Genomic DNA, 17868 nt, shown 5'->3' with positions numbered 1-17868 from the left:
GAAATGCCGGCCTTCTATAACAAATTTGCTCAACAGGATCAGGCTCGAGCTACCAATGACAGAGCCACCGCCCCTTCACCCTCCAGTAAGCCCGAGCCCAAAGAGGAAAGATGGGTGAAATTACAGTCTGAAAGTAGAGTGCTGGGTGAGTTGTTGGATTTTATTACTAGTGGCAGAGCCCCTGAGAGAATTAGACGTAAGACTGCAGATCCAGAGCTCACCAAACTGTGGAGACAGCGCCATCAGCTCTTCATACAAAAGGGCCTATTACTACGGAGAAGCCTAGACCCAGTATCCAACGAGAGAGTGCATCAGATTCTCATACCCTGACGAGATGCAGGTATGGTGTTGGAGATGTATCATAATCAATCCGGTCATTTTGGGGTCCAAAAGACTGAGGCTAATATCCGCCAGCGGTTTTATTGGGTGGGCATGAGAGAGGACATTGAGAGATGGTGTCGGGAGTGTATAGCCTGTGCCTTAAAACGAAGTGAGCACCACGACCAGAGGGCACCACTACGACCCATTGTAAGTACCCGTCCTCTTGAACTTGTCGCCATCGATCATGTGAAGTTGGAGCCTAGGCGCTCAGGGTATGCTTATGCCATGACTATTATTGACCACTTCACCAAGTTTGTCATAGCAGTGCCTGTGAGAGACCAGACGGCCAAGACTACAGCCGAACTGTTCTGGAAACACTTCCTCTTGCCCTACGGATGTCCAGAAAAGATCCTCACTGATCAAGGCCCTGCTTTTGAGTCCCATCTGTTCCATGAACTGTGCCGCTTACACAACTGCAAGAAGATCCGGACAACGGCCTACCATCCTCAAGGTAATGGACTGTGTGAAAAAATGAACCAGACCTTGATAGAGATGCTGAGGGCCGTGCCTCCTGAAACCAGAGGGGATTGGCCCAGTCTGTTGCCACAGCTCATGTACACGTACAACCATACCATCCATTGTTCCACTGGGTATACCCCTTTTTACTTGATGTTTGGGCGCCAAGGGACATTGCCTGCTGATCACTCCTTGGACATACACGTACCTGATTGCATCAACCCATTACCTAACACCGACTGGGTTGCTGAGCACCAAAGGCGATTGAATACGGCCAAAGCCATTGTTCAGGAGCGTATGGATTATGCTAGAGACCGACAGCAGAGAGACTATGATCAAGCAGCCCATGCAGAACCCTTGACAATAGGAGATGTGGTGTGGTTGAAAAACAACCGTCGTACAAGTAAACTGGACAGTAAATGGGAGCAGATTCCCTATGTTGTCATTGCGATCCCAAATGCTGGGACCCATACTTATGAGATTACCCGAGAAGGCAGGGGATCCCAAATTGTGCACAGGAACAGGTTAAAGCTCTGCCTGATGAAAGAACCCAGTGCTGAGAGTTCTGAATCTGAATCACCTGTGTCAGTCATCAATACAGCCTGAGGATCCTATACAGGCTGTCAGTAATCTAATGTATGACACCGAACCCATGCATTGGCTCCTGACACCATGGTTGAATTTGTTGGTGCCCGCTCCGACACCTATGGTGCCTTTACCTCCAGAAGAGCCGGTTCAAAATGCCCCGGATCCAGTCCTCCTTATAGGGGATCCTGTTGTTCCTGACCAGGGTCCCACGGGTGGAGACCCTCCTGTTGCTCGTCTCTCTTCTACCTCGATGCTAAGGGAGGAGGAGACCCCTGTGTTGAGAAGGTCCACCCGGATGAACAGGGGACGTCCGCCAGTCCGTTTAGGGGACTTTGATTATGCTGGTGGTGTCTCTTCCCAGGCAGTTGCTACTGGAAATAGCTTGCTTGACGTTTGTGCGCAAGAATGGACTCCTCCACGTGAGCCCTTGCCTGTTATACACCCGCAGGAAACCCCTGTGTAGTTCCCTTATTTTACTTTAACCAAGAAAAATGGACTAACCTGGTTCACCTTAAGTCCGCTGTGCCAGGTCGGCGGCCGTGTCTAAGAAGCAAGAAGACGCCCCTTTCCCTTGCGTCGTCTGTTCATTAAGTTACAAATGTTATATCTTCTGTGTGAAATAATTATTTACCATATTTATAATGTAATGCTTAATTTATGTACCATTGGATGCCGGTTCAGAAAGGCATGTGTGTGAGTACGAGGCCTTACTCATGTTAAAGTCTGGGGGTGTGCAGTATACGGGTAGGTTACCCGAGACTGCTATATTATAATGTGTAGCTCCCTTTAAGAAAGTTAGGCCTGTAGCTGGCAATTCATATTCCAGCCAGCAGAGGGAGCCCCGAAGTTAGTATAAATAGGCTAGGGCCTAACCCAGGAAAGTTAGTAGTTGGAAGTTCCTAGTTCAGAGTGGGTTCTGAGAGATTCAGGACTCAGTAACTAGTGCAGAAATTGCACCACTGGTGTGGAGGATCATTCCCACCCAGTTTTCCAGGTCAAGTATACCTGAGGTACTCTAAGTAACAGCCTGTCCACAGGAGAACAGGGGAACCTCTACAAAACCTTTGCTCAAGGGTTATCACCATGATTTGGGCGTCTGGACCTTGAGAGTATTGCTTACAGCCAGGAACTAAAGCAGGAGAGGAAGTAAGTGTACCCCTGCAGAGAGAATAGTTGCCTGAAGTGTATTGCTACATCTAGAGTAAGGCCTCTTTCACACGGGCGTCATGTTTTTTGCCCGGATAAGAGGCGGGTGCGTTGCGGGAAAATGCACGATTTTTCCGCGCGAGCGCAAAACATTGTCATACGTTTTGCACTCACGTGAGAAAAATCGCGCATGTTTGGTACCCAAACCCGAACTTCTTCACAGAAGTTCAGGCTTGGGATTGATGTTCTGAAGATTGTATTATTTTCCCTTCTAACATGGTTATAAGGGAAAATAATTGCATTCTGAATACAGAATGCTTAGTATAATAGTGCTGGAAGAAAAATAAAAAGTTAACTCACCTTATCCTCTTGTTCGCGTAGTTCGTTCCCAGTCTGTTCTTTGCTAGCTGTGGGCTTGGGCTGAATGACCTGTGATGGAGCATGTGATCTGACATCACCACAGGTCCTTTAGCCCAAGCCCACAGCTAGCAAAGAACAGACCGGGAACTACGCAAACAAGAGGATAAGGCGAGTTAACTTTTTTATTTTTTTAACCCTTCCAGCACTATTATACTATGCATTCTGTAGTCAGAATGCTATTATTTTCCCTTATAACCATGTTATAAGGGAAAATAATACAGTGAATAGACTGTCACCTAGAACCCATGCGTGAAAATCGCACCGCATCCGCACTTGCTTGCGGATGCTTGCGATTTTCACGCAACCCCATTCACTTCTATGGGGCCTGCGTTGCGTGGATTATCGCACCGCAACGCACAAAGAGGAGCATGCTGCGATTTTCACGCAACGCATAAGTGATGCGTGAAAATCACCGCTCATGTGAACAGCCCCATAGAAATGAATGGGTCAGGATTCAGTGCGGGTGCAATGCGTTCAACTCACGCATCGCACCCGCGCGGAATACTCGCTCGTGTGAAAGGGGCCTTAGGAAAAGCCGCACCAATTGAAGCGGACTGACTGCACGGATTTGCCTGCAAACACCTGCAGATTTCAGTGCGGATTCTCCGCACATGAATCCTGAACGTGTGCATGTACCCTAATATGGCTCTGCGAATATGCTGTAGCTTTCATAGATCCACAGGTTTAGGATGGGTCTACATGACCATACACGTCACATAGCGAGTGCCTCCTACGTCGCAAGCAATCCAAACTAATGTAGTTCAAAGGGATCAAGCTGCAACCTGCTGAACTTCAGAGAGAAAGGCGGCACATGTCCAGTTCACAGTCTGCAGTGCTTTTTTGGCCAATAAAAAGTGGGAAAAGTAAAGTTTACATTTGGATCCATTTCATGCACTGTATCCAGAGGTCTTGTTTTTCACACAAGCTTCATTCACTTCTATGAAACAGAACATGATGCGATTTTTCCCGAACACAGGAAATGAAATGATGCGTGAAAAAAAGACGGTCCTGTGTACAGACCCATTGAAATTAATGGCTCAGGATTCAGTCCGGATCCTGTGCGTTTGCTTCACCCATCGCACTCGGACGGAAAACTTCAGTTATTTGGTCAGTTATTTCCATGGTTTATTGGGAGAAAAAACCAGTAGTGAGGCCTACTCCGAGATCGGGTGTAATGGAAAGATCCTAGCTTTGGCTCACAATAAGGGCTCCTTCACACGAACGTGTGCTGCCCGTTGCCATATTGCAGACCATATACACGGGCACCGTTCCGTGGCCATTCCGCATCACGGATGCGGACCCATTCATTTCAATGGGTCCGCAAATCCGGAATGGAAGAACGGAACACTACAGAGTAGTTTCTGGGGTTCCATTCCGTGCTTCCGCAACGCAAAAAGATAGAGCAAGTTCTATCTTTTTGCGGAACAGAAGGATCGCGGACCCATTGAAGTGAATGGGTCTGCGATCCCCATGCGCCTGCCCCACGGACGGTGCCCGTGCATTGTGGACCGGAATTTGCAATTGCAGCATGTTCTATATTGAACATAACTGCCAAATAACTGAAGTCTGAACGCAGCAGGCTACTTTCACATTAGCGTGACGGGTGGGAGATGAGGCCGCAACACTGCAAACATGCCTCCCGGCATTATAGTGAATGGGGCCGGAGCGGACTTCCAGTGGCACACATGGGCTAGCGTTAGTATGGATTCGGCAGGCTTGAAAACCCATTCCGGTCATCTAAATGGGGTTGTGTCTGTAGCAAGCATATACTTTTCTTCAGGCCCCATTTACATGAAATTTCAGCAACAAATCTGCTATATAGCTATTTCTTACCATAGACAGACATCGCCACAGATGAGAGCAAGAGCATTGTTCCAACCATACACAGCAACTGGAAAATTGAAGGCGGTGATAATTCCCACCAGTCCTACAGGATTCCACTGTTCTATCAGCGCATGCCCGGGTCCTAAATTACAATATAAGAGAGTCCATCAGTGCATCCAGATAACTATTAACGGTAGACTACTACTTCAAAACTTTTATTCCAGACACATTAATGGACGAAAACTTCCATTACTTTAGGACAGGGGTCAGCAACCTCTGGCACTCCAGCCGTTGTGAAACTACAACTCCCAACATGCACACTTGCTCTGCTCGTCTCAGAACTCCCATAGGAATGAATGGAGCATGGCGGGAATTGTAGTTTCACAACATCTTGAGTGCCAAAGGTTTCTGACCCCTGTTTTAGGTGGTCACACACCCTGCTCCCCAGAGGTCAGCTGCTTCACATGAGCTCCAGCGCTGAAACATCCGATGCATAGTGGACAGAGCTGGAGATTTTCCATCTATGTACGGTAGTTGAATGAGTGCTTGTTCTTTGCGACACAAGTCATAGTTGATTAACTTTCCTTAACTCTTCATTGGGGTTTGGGGGGGGGGGGGGGGGGACAGCAATTCCATCTTTTTACATTTAAAATTTAGCAGTGGTCACTGTGTGGCATAAATAACACGATAACTTCTTTAGGCCCTTAAAGAGGTTGTGCGGTGCAAAGATATTGAAGACCTATCATCAGGATAAGTCATTGATATCAAATAGGCGGGGGTCCAAGCCTAGGTCAGCTGTTTGAAGAGGTAGGAGCCCCTGTGCAGGCTCAGCTTCTGCTTTAAACTAACTTGCGCGCTGTCTCCTTTACCATTGTAATTACAATGAACGCCACTACCTCTTCAAACATCTGATCGGCTTTTGTATCCCAGGATCCATCAGTTTTTTTTTGTTTGTTTTTTTACAGTGCCGTGCAAGAGCTTGATTTTTGGGGGAAGAATTGTAGCTTTCATTGGAACCAATTTGGGGTACATGAGACTTTTTGATTCCTTTTTTCCTTCTCTTGTTTTCTCTTTTTTTACGCTGTACACCATGTGCAAATAACAGTTGTGGGGACATCAATTATGTGGAGGGAGGTTTTATTTTTCCCATAAAAAAAATAAAAAATTTGCAGGGAAAAAGGTGTATCTTTTTAAACTTGTGGATCTTTTCATAAAACTTTATTGCATTCTCATTTACAACTTTTATTAGGAACTTTGACATCTGATTGATTGCATTATTTTGAAGGTTGAAAAAACAAAACAAAAAAACAGGCAATTAGGCTGTGCCTCTGCCATGGCCTAATAGACCAAACACAGGAGGCAGACATGGGGACCTTGGTTAGACCCCCAGCTGCCATGTAAAGGCATCAGTACCCTGTAATGGCATTCGAAGGGGTGCCGATGGGTGACAGAGGAAGCCCTCTCCCTCTGAAATCACAGATGACCCTACTGACCTCGAGCTAAACAGCTGGAATTGGAGGTTAGAGGCATTAGCGCAGGAGCGGCTGTCACTGACGAAGAAAACAATAAGTGGGATCCCTGAACAGATCTAGAGGACTATTGCTACAGGCGGGGAAAAAAGGCAGTTTTTGAAAGTCACATAGCAAAAGGCTGCGTGCAACCCCAGTCAAAGTGCACCGCAAGGTCTTCTGACCAATGGCTACCTCCTCAGACAACAAAGAATTTGTAAAGCTTGAGAGAAATATGCAGCTATGTGCTTGTGCCTGCAAACAAACATCGGACAGACTAGCACCGGCTAACAAGCATTGTAAGTGCAGTAATTACATGTAATAAACTACATTTCAATTTCTTGTGGGTCTGATATTTTAGAACATAGGAGTTAACCACCAGTTTTATTTTAAACCCTGAGAACATGTTCAAATGACAAAACTCAGAAGTAACACTTATCGACAGGATCACAGAGCAGAACCTCATGCGGAGGCTGTATGCCAGAACAGGGAGTCCCGGTGGCTCAGATATGATCCCCTAAAAGAACTTACTTTCTGATGGCAATATGGGTCCACCAATGATACGGGAAAGGCCTACAGCATAGTCACATATATCAATGTATTCTTGGACTTCACCAACACCTTCCACCAGAATCTTTCCCATTTCCAAAGATTCCTGAAAAATATCAAATTTATTGCATCCGAAACCTCAGAGATAAGAGATACCACTGAATTAAAGGGTTTTCTGGGACTAAAACATCAATGGCCTATCCGGAAGCACAACACTACACATCGTTTTGCTGCTCAGTCCCTTCAAATGACCTGGGTGGAGTTGCAATACTAGGCATAGCTGCTACAAGATGTGCCTGGTAAACATGGGGACAGCGTCTGCTGCAACGCCGCAGCCCCTTCAGCGAGATGATCAGCAGGGTTGGACTATTGCCGATCTGATATTAATAGCCTAGTTTAAAAGGGGTTGTCCACGTTATTTATATTGATGACCTATCCTCAGGATAGGTCATCAATGGGGATGAGCGGTTTCGACTTCGGATGAAACAACCAAAGTGTATTTGCATAATACTTCGTTTAATTACAGTAGTAATTAATTTTATGAAGTTATTATGCGAAGTCCCGCAAGACTTCGTGAAGTAATAACTTCGGCTCATCTGAGCCAATACATTTTAATGCTGTAAGGAGCGCTCGCTCCATACAGTATTCAAACGAAGTATTATGCGAATACACTTTGGTTGTTTCATCCAAAGTCGATTCGCTCAACCCTAGTCATACATATCAGATCGGCGGGGGTCTGACCCCCAGCATCCCTGTCAATCAGCTGGTTGAAGAGAAGGCCGCACGCCATGCCAGCACAGCCTTTTCTTCATTGTTTACCTGCTCGCTGTTGCAACAGCAGCGGTGAGCAGGAGTAACACCAAAGCCGTCCCATTCATTTCAATGGGACAGCTCATTCCTATACACTTGAATAGGAACGAGCCGCCTCTTAATAAAGTAAGCGCATCTCACTCTAGCGCACAGGGAATCAAGACTCAAGTAGACTGGTAGACTGGTATTAGGGGCCAGCCCTTCCGTTCCGCAAAATGTGGAATGCACACAGCCAGTATCTGTGATTTGCAGATCAGCAATTTGCGGACCGCAAAACATCCAACAGTCGTGTGCATGAGCCCTTAGGCCCCATTCACACAACCATATTTCTGGTCTGCATTTTTTGCGGATTGGATGCAGATCCATTCATTTCATTGAATCCGCAAAAAATGCAGACAGCACACCGCGTGGTGTCCGCATCCGCATGTCCATTCCATAGTCCCGCAAAAAAGATAGAACATGTCCTATTCTTGTCCGTTTTGCAGACAAGAATATGCTTGATTACAAAGGATCCACACAAATTTTTTATATATATATATATATATATATATGATGCATGCAACATGGACATCACCCGTTTACTTTGCAGATAAGCATTTTGCGGACCGCAAGATACTTACGGTTGTGTGAGTGCACCCTTAACATAAGGGCTCATGCACATGACGTATTTTTGCTCCGCATATTTTGCGGAATGGATGCAGACCTATTTATTTCAATGGGTCCACAAAAAATGAGGACAGCACCCCTATGTGCATTCTCATAACCGTAGCTTTGGTCCACATTAGATCCGCATTCTTTGCGGATAGGATACAGACCCATTCATTTCAATGGAGCCGCAAAAAATGCGGACAGCACACCGTGTGCTGTCCACATTCGTATGTTCATTCTGTAGCCCCACAAAAAAGACAGAACATGTCCTATTCCTGTGTGTTTTGCAGACAAGGATAGGCATTGTTACCATGGATCGGCAAAAAATTTAAATAAAATGGATGTAACACAGACATCATCCGTATTTTTTGCGGATCAGCATTTTGCGAACCACAATATACATACAGTTGTGTGAATGCACCCGAAGAAGGAGGAAATAAAGCATGATCCCGTTATACAAATAACAGATTGCACCTGATGCAACCAGCATTCTGATATTTTGCACTATTGGGGATGCATCAGATTTCTGCTTGAATCAACTAGAATCTGTAAAACCCGTAACCCACTATTCTACTGCTTGTCAAGTCATTGTATATTTAGTTTAGATCCACTTTCTGTACCAGATGTCCTAAAATTTTGATCTTTTTTCGGAGAGCATCACCAATTTGGCGCACTATTTCTCCACGTTTAGGAGCGGGAATCTGTGAGAAAAATAAAATAGAATGAAAGAGTGATTGAAGAAGTATTATTTTATTAGTTACCAACACAACAGAATCAATAAAAAAAGTGAAAAAATACATTACTAAGAACAGAAGATTTTATAGGGACATTAAACCTATTTGCTGCACAGTTAATAAAAGTCTATATGGCTTTTCACAATTTCCAATGTGTCACCTATAACCACTTCAGCCCCGCTAGGTGAAACCCCCTTCATGACCAGAGCACTTTTTACACTTCGGCACTACACTCTTTTCACCGTTTATCGCTCGGTCATGCAACTTACCACCCAAATGAATTTTACCTCCTTTTCTTCTCACTAATAGAGCTTTCATTTGGTGGTATTTTATTGCTGCTGACATTTTTACTTTTTTTGTTATTAATCAAAATGTAACGATTTTTTTGCAAAAAAATGACATTTTTCACTTTCAGCTGTAAAATTTTGCAAAAAAAACGACATCCATATATACATTTTTCGCCAAATTTATTGTTCTACATGTCTTTGATAAAAAAAAAATGTTTGGGCAAAAAAAAAATGGTTTGAGTAAAAGTTATAGCATTTACAAACTATGGTACAAAAATGTGAATTTCCGCTTTTTGAAGCAGCTCTGACTTTCTGAGCACCTGTCATGTTTCCTGAGGTTCTACAATGCCCAAACAGTAGAAAACCCCCACAAATGACCCTATTTCGGAAAGTAGACACCCTAAGGTATTCACTGATGGGCATAGTGAGTTCATAGAACTTTTTATTTTTTGTCACAAGTTAGCGGAAAATGATGATGATTTTATTTTTTCTTACAAAGTCTCATATTCCACTAACTTGCGACAAAAAATAAAAAATTCTAAAAACTTGCCATGCCCCTCACGGAATACCTTGGGGTGTCTTCTTTCCAAAATGGGGTCACTTGTGGGGTAGTTATACTGCCCTGGCAATTTAGGGGCCCAGATGTGTGAGAAGAACTTTGCAATCAAAATGTGTAAAAAATGACCGGTGAAATCCAAAAGGTGCACTTTGGAATATGTGCCCCTTTGCCCACCTTGGCAGCAAAAAAGTGTGACACATCTGGTATCGCCGTACTCAGGAGAAGTTGGGGAATGTGTTTTGGGGTGTCATTTTACATATACCCATGCTGGGTGAGAAAAATATCTTGGTCAAATGCCAACTTTGTATAAAAAAATGGGAAAAGTTGTCTTTTGCCAAGATATTTCTCTCATCCAGCATGGTTATATGTAAAATGGCACCCCAAAACACATTCCCCAACTTCTCCTGAGTACGGCGATACCACATGTGTGACACTTTTTTGCAGCCTAGATGCGCAAAGGGGCCCAAATTCCTTTTAGGAGGGCATTTTTAGACATTTGGATCCCAGACTTCTTCTCACACTTTCGGGCCCCTAAAAAGCCAGGGCAGTATAAATACCCCACATGTGACCCCACTTTGGAAAGAAGACACCCCAAGGTATTCAATGAGGGGCATGGCGAGTTCCTAGAATTTTTTATTTTTTTGCATAAGTTAGCGGATATTGATTTTTTTTTGTTTTTTTCTCACAAAGTCTCACTTTCCGCTAACTTAGGACAAAAATTTCAATCTTTCATGGACTCAATATGCCCCTCACGGAATACCTTGGGGTGTCTTCTTTCCGAAATGGGGTCACATGTGGGGTATTTATACTGCCCTGGCTTTTTAGGGGCCCTAAAGCGTGAGAAGAAGTCTGGAATATAAATGTCTAAAAATGTTTATGCATTTGGATTCCGTGAGGGGTATGGTGCGTTCATGTGAGATTTTATTTTTTGACACAAGTTAGTGGAATATGAGACTTAGTAAGAAAAAACAAAAACAAACAAAAAATTTCCGCTAACTTGTGCCAAAAAAAATGTCTGAATGGAGCCTTACCAGGGGGGGGGGAGGGTGATCAATGACAGGGGGGTGATCAATGACAGGGGGGTGATCACCCATATAGACTCCCTGATCACCCCCCTGTCATTGATCACCCCCCCTGTAAGGCTCCATTCAGACATCCGCATGATTTTTTACGGATCCATGGATACATGGATCGGATCCACAAAACGCATGCGGACGTCTGAATGGAGCCTTACAGGGGGGTTATCAATGACAGGGGGGTGATCAGGGAGTGTATATGGGTGATCACCCGCCTGTCATTGATCACCCCCTGTAAGGCTCCATTCAGACGTCCGCATGTGTTTTGCGGATCCGATCCATGTATCCATGGATCCGTAAAAATCATGCGGACGTCTGAAGGGAGCCTTACAGGGGAGTGATCAATGACAGGGGGGTGATCAATGACAGGGGGTGATCAGGGAGTGTATATGGGTGATCACCCGCCCAACTGTAAGGCTCCATTCAGACGTCCGTATGCTTTTTGCGGATCCGATCCATGTATCCGTGGATCCGTAAAAATCATACGGACGTCTGAACGGAGCCTGACGGGGGTGATCAATGACAGGGCGGTGATCAATGACAGGGGGGTGATCAGGGAGTTTATATGGGGTGATCATGGGTGATCAGGGGTTTATAAGGGGTTAATAAGTGACGGGGGGGGGGGGGGTGTAGTGTAGTGTAGTGTAGTGTGGTGTTTGGTGCGACTGTACTGACCTACCTGAGTCCTCTGGTGGTCGATCCTAACAAAAGGGACCACCAGAGGACCAGGTAGGAGGTATATTAGACGCTGTTATGAAAACAGCGTCTAATATACCTGTTAGGGGTTAAAAAATTCGGATCTCCAGCCTGCCAGCGAACGATCGCCGCTGGCAGGCTGGAGATCCACTCGCTTACCTTCCGTTCCTGTGAGCGCGCGCGCCTGTGTGCGCGCGTTCACAGGAAATCTCACGTCTCGCGAGATGACGCATATATGCGTGACTGTGCGCCAGTCTGCCACCTCCGGAATGCACATGTGCGTTAGGCGGTCCGGAGGTGGTTAATTATAACCTGATCGTTACACATATTCATTTTTCCTAACCTGTTTTTACTTTCCGATTGCAGATTTTTAATTCTATTTCCTGAACAGGATTATAGGACAGCCATCTTGCCTGGGCTGCTGTTAACAGCATTAAGAGTTGCTTTATGGCAGCCCCATGGGCCACAGGCACAGTAAAGAGGGAGGAGGCTCATTGACTTCTATGAGAGAGTTTTCTAGGCATGTTCTGTGACCCGTGCATTGGTCAGGAGAGAATGCACAAGACTGACATATTACTAGAATTCTTTTAGTAGGGGACTTTAGACCTATTGTGTAAAAATTACAGTACAGTATATAAAGAATTAGAGGGGTTGTCTCTCTTCAGCAAATAGTTAATACAAGCTACTTACTAATGTATTGTGATTGTCCATATTGCCTCCTTTGCTGTCTGGATTCATTTTTCCATCACATTATACACTGCTCGTTTCCATGGTTACGACCACCCTGTAATCCAGCAGCGGTGGACTTGCTTACACACTATAGGAAAAAGTGCCGGCCTCTCTGGTGGCACATAGGCTGGTGCTTTTTCTTATAGTTTGCAAGCACTGCTGCTGGATTGCAGGGTGGTCGTAACCATAGAAACGAGCAGTGCATAATGTGATGGAAAAATGAATCCAGCCATCAAAAAAGGCAATATAGACAATCGCAATACATTAGTAAGTGCCTTGTATTACCCTAACTTCCTCTACATGATAAATGCTGTTTGCTGAAGTGAGACAACCCCTTTAAAAGTATAATTTACATATAGAATTATTTTACACAGAAACTTGATTTGGGATACTGTTACATTATTCGCATTTGCTCAGTATTAAAAAAAAAAAAAAAAAAAGATCCCAAACACATAAAAAGTATAATGAAAACCTATATATATGCTTCTGGTCTTGGTTTAAAAATGGCCAAATGTTACAAATTTGAAAGTTGCCTAACTTTGCATCAATAAAATATAATAAAATAGTTATTCTGACTTTAACAAATTATCCGCTCCATTCAATGCATGAGACAGACGCTATGTACGATGCCCCTGTTCTCATGATCGAATGAATTAATTAATTACTCTAAAATACAGAATTTTTCCCATAAACTATACAGTACAGACCAAAAGTTTGGACACACCTTCTCATTCAAAGAGCTTTCTTTATTTTAATGACTATGAAAATTGTAGATTCACACTGAATCTTATCCTCCGCAGCAGAGGTGACTCTTGGTCTTCCTTTCCTGGGGCGGTCCGCATGTGAGCCAGTTTCTTTGTAGCGCTTGATGGTTTTTGTGACTGCACTTGGGGACACTTTCAAAGTTTTCCCAATTTTTCCGACTGACTGACTCTCATTTCTTAAAGTAATGATGGCCACTCGTTTTTCTTTACCTAGCTGCTTTTTTCTTGCCATAATACAAATTCTAACAGTCTATTCAGTAGGACTATCAGCTGTGTATCCACCTGACTTCTCCTCAACGCAACTGATGGTCCCAACCCCATTTATAAGTCAAGAAATCCCACTTATTAAACCTGACAGGGCACACCTGTGAAGTGAAAACCATTTCAGGTGACTACCTCTTGAAGCTCATCAAGAGAATGCCAAGAGTGTGCAAAGCAGTAATCAAAGCAAAAGGTGACTATTTTCAGTTGTTTCACACTTTTTTGTTATGTATATAATGCCACATGTGTTAATTCATAGTTTTGATGCCTTCAGTGTGAATCTACAATTTTCATAGTCATGAAAATAAAGAAAGCTCTTTAAAGGAGAAGGTGTGTCCAAACTTTTGGTCTGTACTGTATATCAATCTGCTCAGACACCATGTTCAATGTGTCAGGTTCCTTTTAAGAATTTTTCAGGCTTAAAGGCTTGTTCAAGAATGAAGGGGGGGGGGGGGGGGAGGTTTAGTTAACCCCTCCCCCCCCCCCTCCCCATTGAATGGACCTGTAAAAGGGAAACTTACTTACCTGCTTTCAGCGTCTGCTCCCCGATCCTTCTCCTCCCGGCCTGCAATGCTCCACTGTGCTCCCTCGCTGTAAGCATCCGGGTTGACGCTACCTGTAGTTAATCACTGGCCACAGCGATAACCAGATCTCCTTGCATCATGTGACCATTCGTCATGATGTAAGGGGAAGCAGTCACTGCCGTGGCCAGTGATTGGCTGGTGGTGGCATCAAATCTGATGTTTAGAGCGATGCAGCACAGCGGTGCATCGCAGGCCGGAGGAGAAGGAGCGGGGAGCCAGCTCCAGGTAGCAGGTAGGTAAGCTTCCCTGTACAGGTCTAGCCAATAGCACTACCCCAACATTCTTACACAACCCCCTTTAAAGGCAGAAATATTCTTCTTCTTGTTTCGATGTGGGCACAGAGTTTGGTGACGTGTAGACATTAGACCTGCCAAGCAATTTACAATGTTACAGAAATCGGAGACTGACTGCCCCAATGCTTTGTAGGAGAGTTAGGAGTCTGTCAGAGAGCAGATTCCAAAAGCCATGAGTAGAAGTGCAAATACAGCTTAGGACCCTAATATTTTAAAGTCCTTTTTTTCTACTCACGTCTGCCCAAATCTTCCAGGCTTCTTTGGCCTTAGTGACTGTTTCATTATATTCTTCAAGTGTAGCCTGAAAAAGAGAAGTATACAATAATTATAAATTAGGTGGACATAGCGCTAACATACAGGTACATGTACATCTATCCCGGCATTGCAGGTGAAGTAGTCACATAGAAATAACAGCTTTTTTGCCTTTCTAGGTTCAGACCGTTCCTATACTAGCCCCTTAAGGACCTCCGCCGTATATGTATGGCAAAAGTCTGGTCCCCAAACATGGCGCCCGCTCGCACGTGCAGCAGGCACCATAGCCGCCAGGTTTCTGCTATTTTAAATAGCAGAGACCCGCGGCTATGGTGTCCGCTGCACGTGGTCAAATGTGACCACAGCATCTGATCAGTCCGGAAGCGAAAGTCGCTCGCTTCCACTCCGGTAACCGTGTTCCCCGACTGAGATCAGGGAACCTGTTAGGCCTAGTTCACACGAACATATGACTTTTTTTGCGGTTCGTTTTTCACAGATCTGTTGTTCCGTTTTTGAGTTCCGTTGTGTTTCCGTATGCCATGTACAGAATACAGTAATTACATAGAAAAAATTGGGCTGGGCATAACATTTTCAATAGATAGTTCAGAAAAAACGGAATGGATACGGAAGACATACGGATGCATTTCCGTATGTGTTCCTTTTTTGCGGACCCATTGACTTGAATGGAGCCACGGAACGTGATTTGCGGAACGGAAAAACGGAAATGGAATGCATACGGAGTACATCAGTTTTCTTTTGCGGAACCATTGAAATGAATGGTTCAGTATACGGAACACAAAAAAACAGCCCGTACACTTGCAAAAAAAAAAAAAAAAAAACTTTCGTGTGAACTAGGCCTTACATCTCTGAAATAGCCGAAGCCTCTAACAGGCTTCGGAGCTTATTTCAAGAATATACCAATACAGGACACTAGGTGGCGGCATTGTATTGTTAGATTGTAAATTAATTTTTCAATGATGGCTTTATAACAATCAATGAACACAATGGGCAATCTAATGATTGCCAGTTATTATCACCCAACGTGACTTAAAAAAATATATAAAAAAATAAAATCCAAAGTAAAAAAATAAAAATAAAATCACCCCCCTTTCCTTACAATAAAAATACTTAACCAATAAAAAAAATAAAAAATAAACATCATGGGCATCGCCGCGTGCAAAAATGCCAATACAATAAAATACAACAATAGTAATGGCATACGGCAAATGGCGTAACGGAAAAAAAAATAAAAAGTTAAAAACAGCCAATTTGCTATTTTTTGTCACTTAAACTACCCAATACATTTTTTTTAAAGAAAAAGTGATCAAAAAGTCCCACACACTTTAAATTGGTATCACTGAAAAGAACAGATTGCCCTGCAAAAAATGTGCCCTCACACAGCCCCGTACACATAACTACAAAAAAGTTATATGGGTCAGAATATGGTTATAAAAAAAAAAATAATTTCCCCTCAAAGTTTAAAAAAAAAAATCCAGTATTAAAACGCAAGAAAAATTATACAAGTGTGGTATCGTAACCGTACTGACCTGGAGAGGCTATGCGAATGGGAAAATAAAATAAAAAGTTAGGACTATGGGAATGAGAGAAGTGAAAAATGAAAACGCTAAAATGAAAAATCTTAGGGTCCTGAAGGGGCTAGAGAGACTTCAGGTTCAGAAAAACAGTCAAGACCTTCCGAGGAAATAAATTAACTAGAGACTATTGCGGTATGTGATTTTAATGCTGCTTACAACAGGAAAAAGTAGCCCACCCCAAATATCTCCAGATCAAACTGCCTCATAGTAAATCGGTCTTAGTTGTCCATAGAGACAAGTGGAGCTCTGATTGGTTGCTACGAGCAACTAAGACAGATTTACTATTAGGCAGCTTGATTTGGAGATATTGGAGGCGGGCTCCTTTTTTGTGGCCACCCTGTATAAGATTAAAGGGTTTCTGTCAACTGAAAAATGGGTATTAAGCTGGCAGTGATGTGCTAATGTCAGCTGAACATAACTATATTAGAGACATCTCACTGCCTGAAGCCGGTATTGAGGAAAACAAACTTTTATAATATGCTAATTAGCCTCTAGGAGCAGGGGGGGGGGGGGGCGTTCTCCCACCTCTGGTCACGCCCTGCTACACTAGATTGACAGGGGCAGGCATCGTTGGTCTCCTACCTCCAGCCCTCTCTGCAGTGTAAATCTCGCGCCGTTCAGTATTCGGAGCAGGCGCAGTGAGGGAAGGACGCTCAGCGGCTGCTGAATGGCGCAAGATTTACACTGCACACATGGCCGGCGGGAGGAGAGCAGCGCTGCCCTGGCCCTGTCAATCAAGAGAAGAAGGGCATGAAAAGAGGTGGGCAAACGGAGCCTCTAGGAGCAGGTGCAACGCGCCCCCCCCCCCCCCCCTGCTTCTAGAGGCGAATTAGCATATTTTAAACGTTTGTTTTTCTCAATACCGGCTTCAGTGGCTCTAATATAGTTATGTTCAGCTGACATCAGCACATCGCTAAGGTCTGCCAGCTTAATACCCATTCTTCAGGTGCCAGAAACCCTTTAAAAAGTATCCAGTATAAACTCTGCAAGCGGTCATTTCAGAAGTGAAAATTCAGCATTTGAAATTTTATATTCTTACAAACTTTCACTTACCTGGAAACATCTCTGGTGCAGGACACCCACCACCAATATAGGATACCGTTATCATGGTGGAAAGGTATACATTTACAAAACAATAACCACTAGTAAGGACACTTTCCCTCACATTACCTGTCTGACTCTGGCGATTGGTGAATTGCTAGCCGGACAATATGACGTCACAACCTGGAAAAAATATATACACACATACTTATTCTAAGAAAATAATAGACACATGTTCTATAGATTGTCATATATAACGCCCCCCCCCCCCCCCCATTTATCAGCACATACAGAGCATAGTACATGTGGGCTCACAGTCGCCCAGTTTCAGGAGGGATCTACCTGAAATAAAAAGGTGATCATTACTTACCGGTCATATCCCACGCAGACGCTCAGGATCTCCGGCCGGGATCTGTTTACCCGGCTGCAGTGGTGACGTCAGGTCATCATATTTCATGATAAACTAGATTTTCATACTATTTTTTACTTATTTAGAGCTGCTTGCAGTTGGGGGACACGGCATATTACATGGTCGCTGCGGCTTAGTAAAGGGTCAAACCACAGAATTTACAGTTTTAGTCTAGAGTTGCACTAATACATTATTACATTTAATGATGACTCTGAAATGGCGAGTATAAGAAATCAATTATTAACCTTATATGTCAAA

At 43.9% G+C, this 17868-nt stretch overlaps 1 protein-coding gene across 1 annotated transcript in view; it reads right to left on the bottom strand.

The window, feature by feature from the left end:
• ALDH7A1 (aldehyde dehydrogenase 7 family member A1) overlaps positions 1–17868 on the bottom strand; it is a 66131-nt gene that overhangs the window by 27648 nt on the left and 20615 nt on the right. Inside the window, exons 2-6 of the mRNA XM_044275865.1 lie at positions 17331–17384; positions 14549–14614; positions 8951–9031; positions 6855–6978; positions 4825–4957 (exon numbers count right to left, since the gene is read on the bottom strand). Of these exons, the coding sequence (XP_044131800.1) occupies positions 4825–4957; positions 6855–6978; positions 8951–9031; positions 14549–14614; positions 17331–17384 (458 nt within the window). The remainder of the gene's footprint in view (positions 1–4824; positions 4958–6854; positions 6979–8950; positions 9032–14548; positions 14615–17330; positions 17385–17868) is intronic.

This window comes from Bufo gargarizans, chromosome 1 (assembly GCF_014858855.1).
Source record: "Bufo gargarizans isolate SCDJY-AF-19 chromosome 1, ASM1485885v1, whole genome shotgun sequence".
In the NCBI taxonomy this organism is placed as follows: domain Eukaryota; kingdom Metazoa; phylum Chordata; class Amphibia; order Anura; family Bufonidae; genus Bufo; species Bufo gargarizans.
The sequence above is the reverse complement of the archived record's forward strand: the minus strand, read 5'-3'. Positions and strand labels throughout refer to the sequence as shown.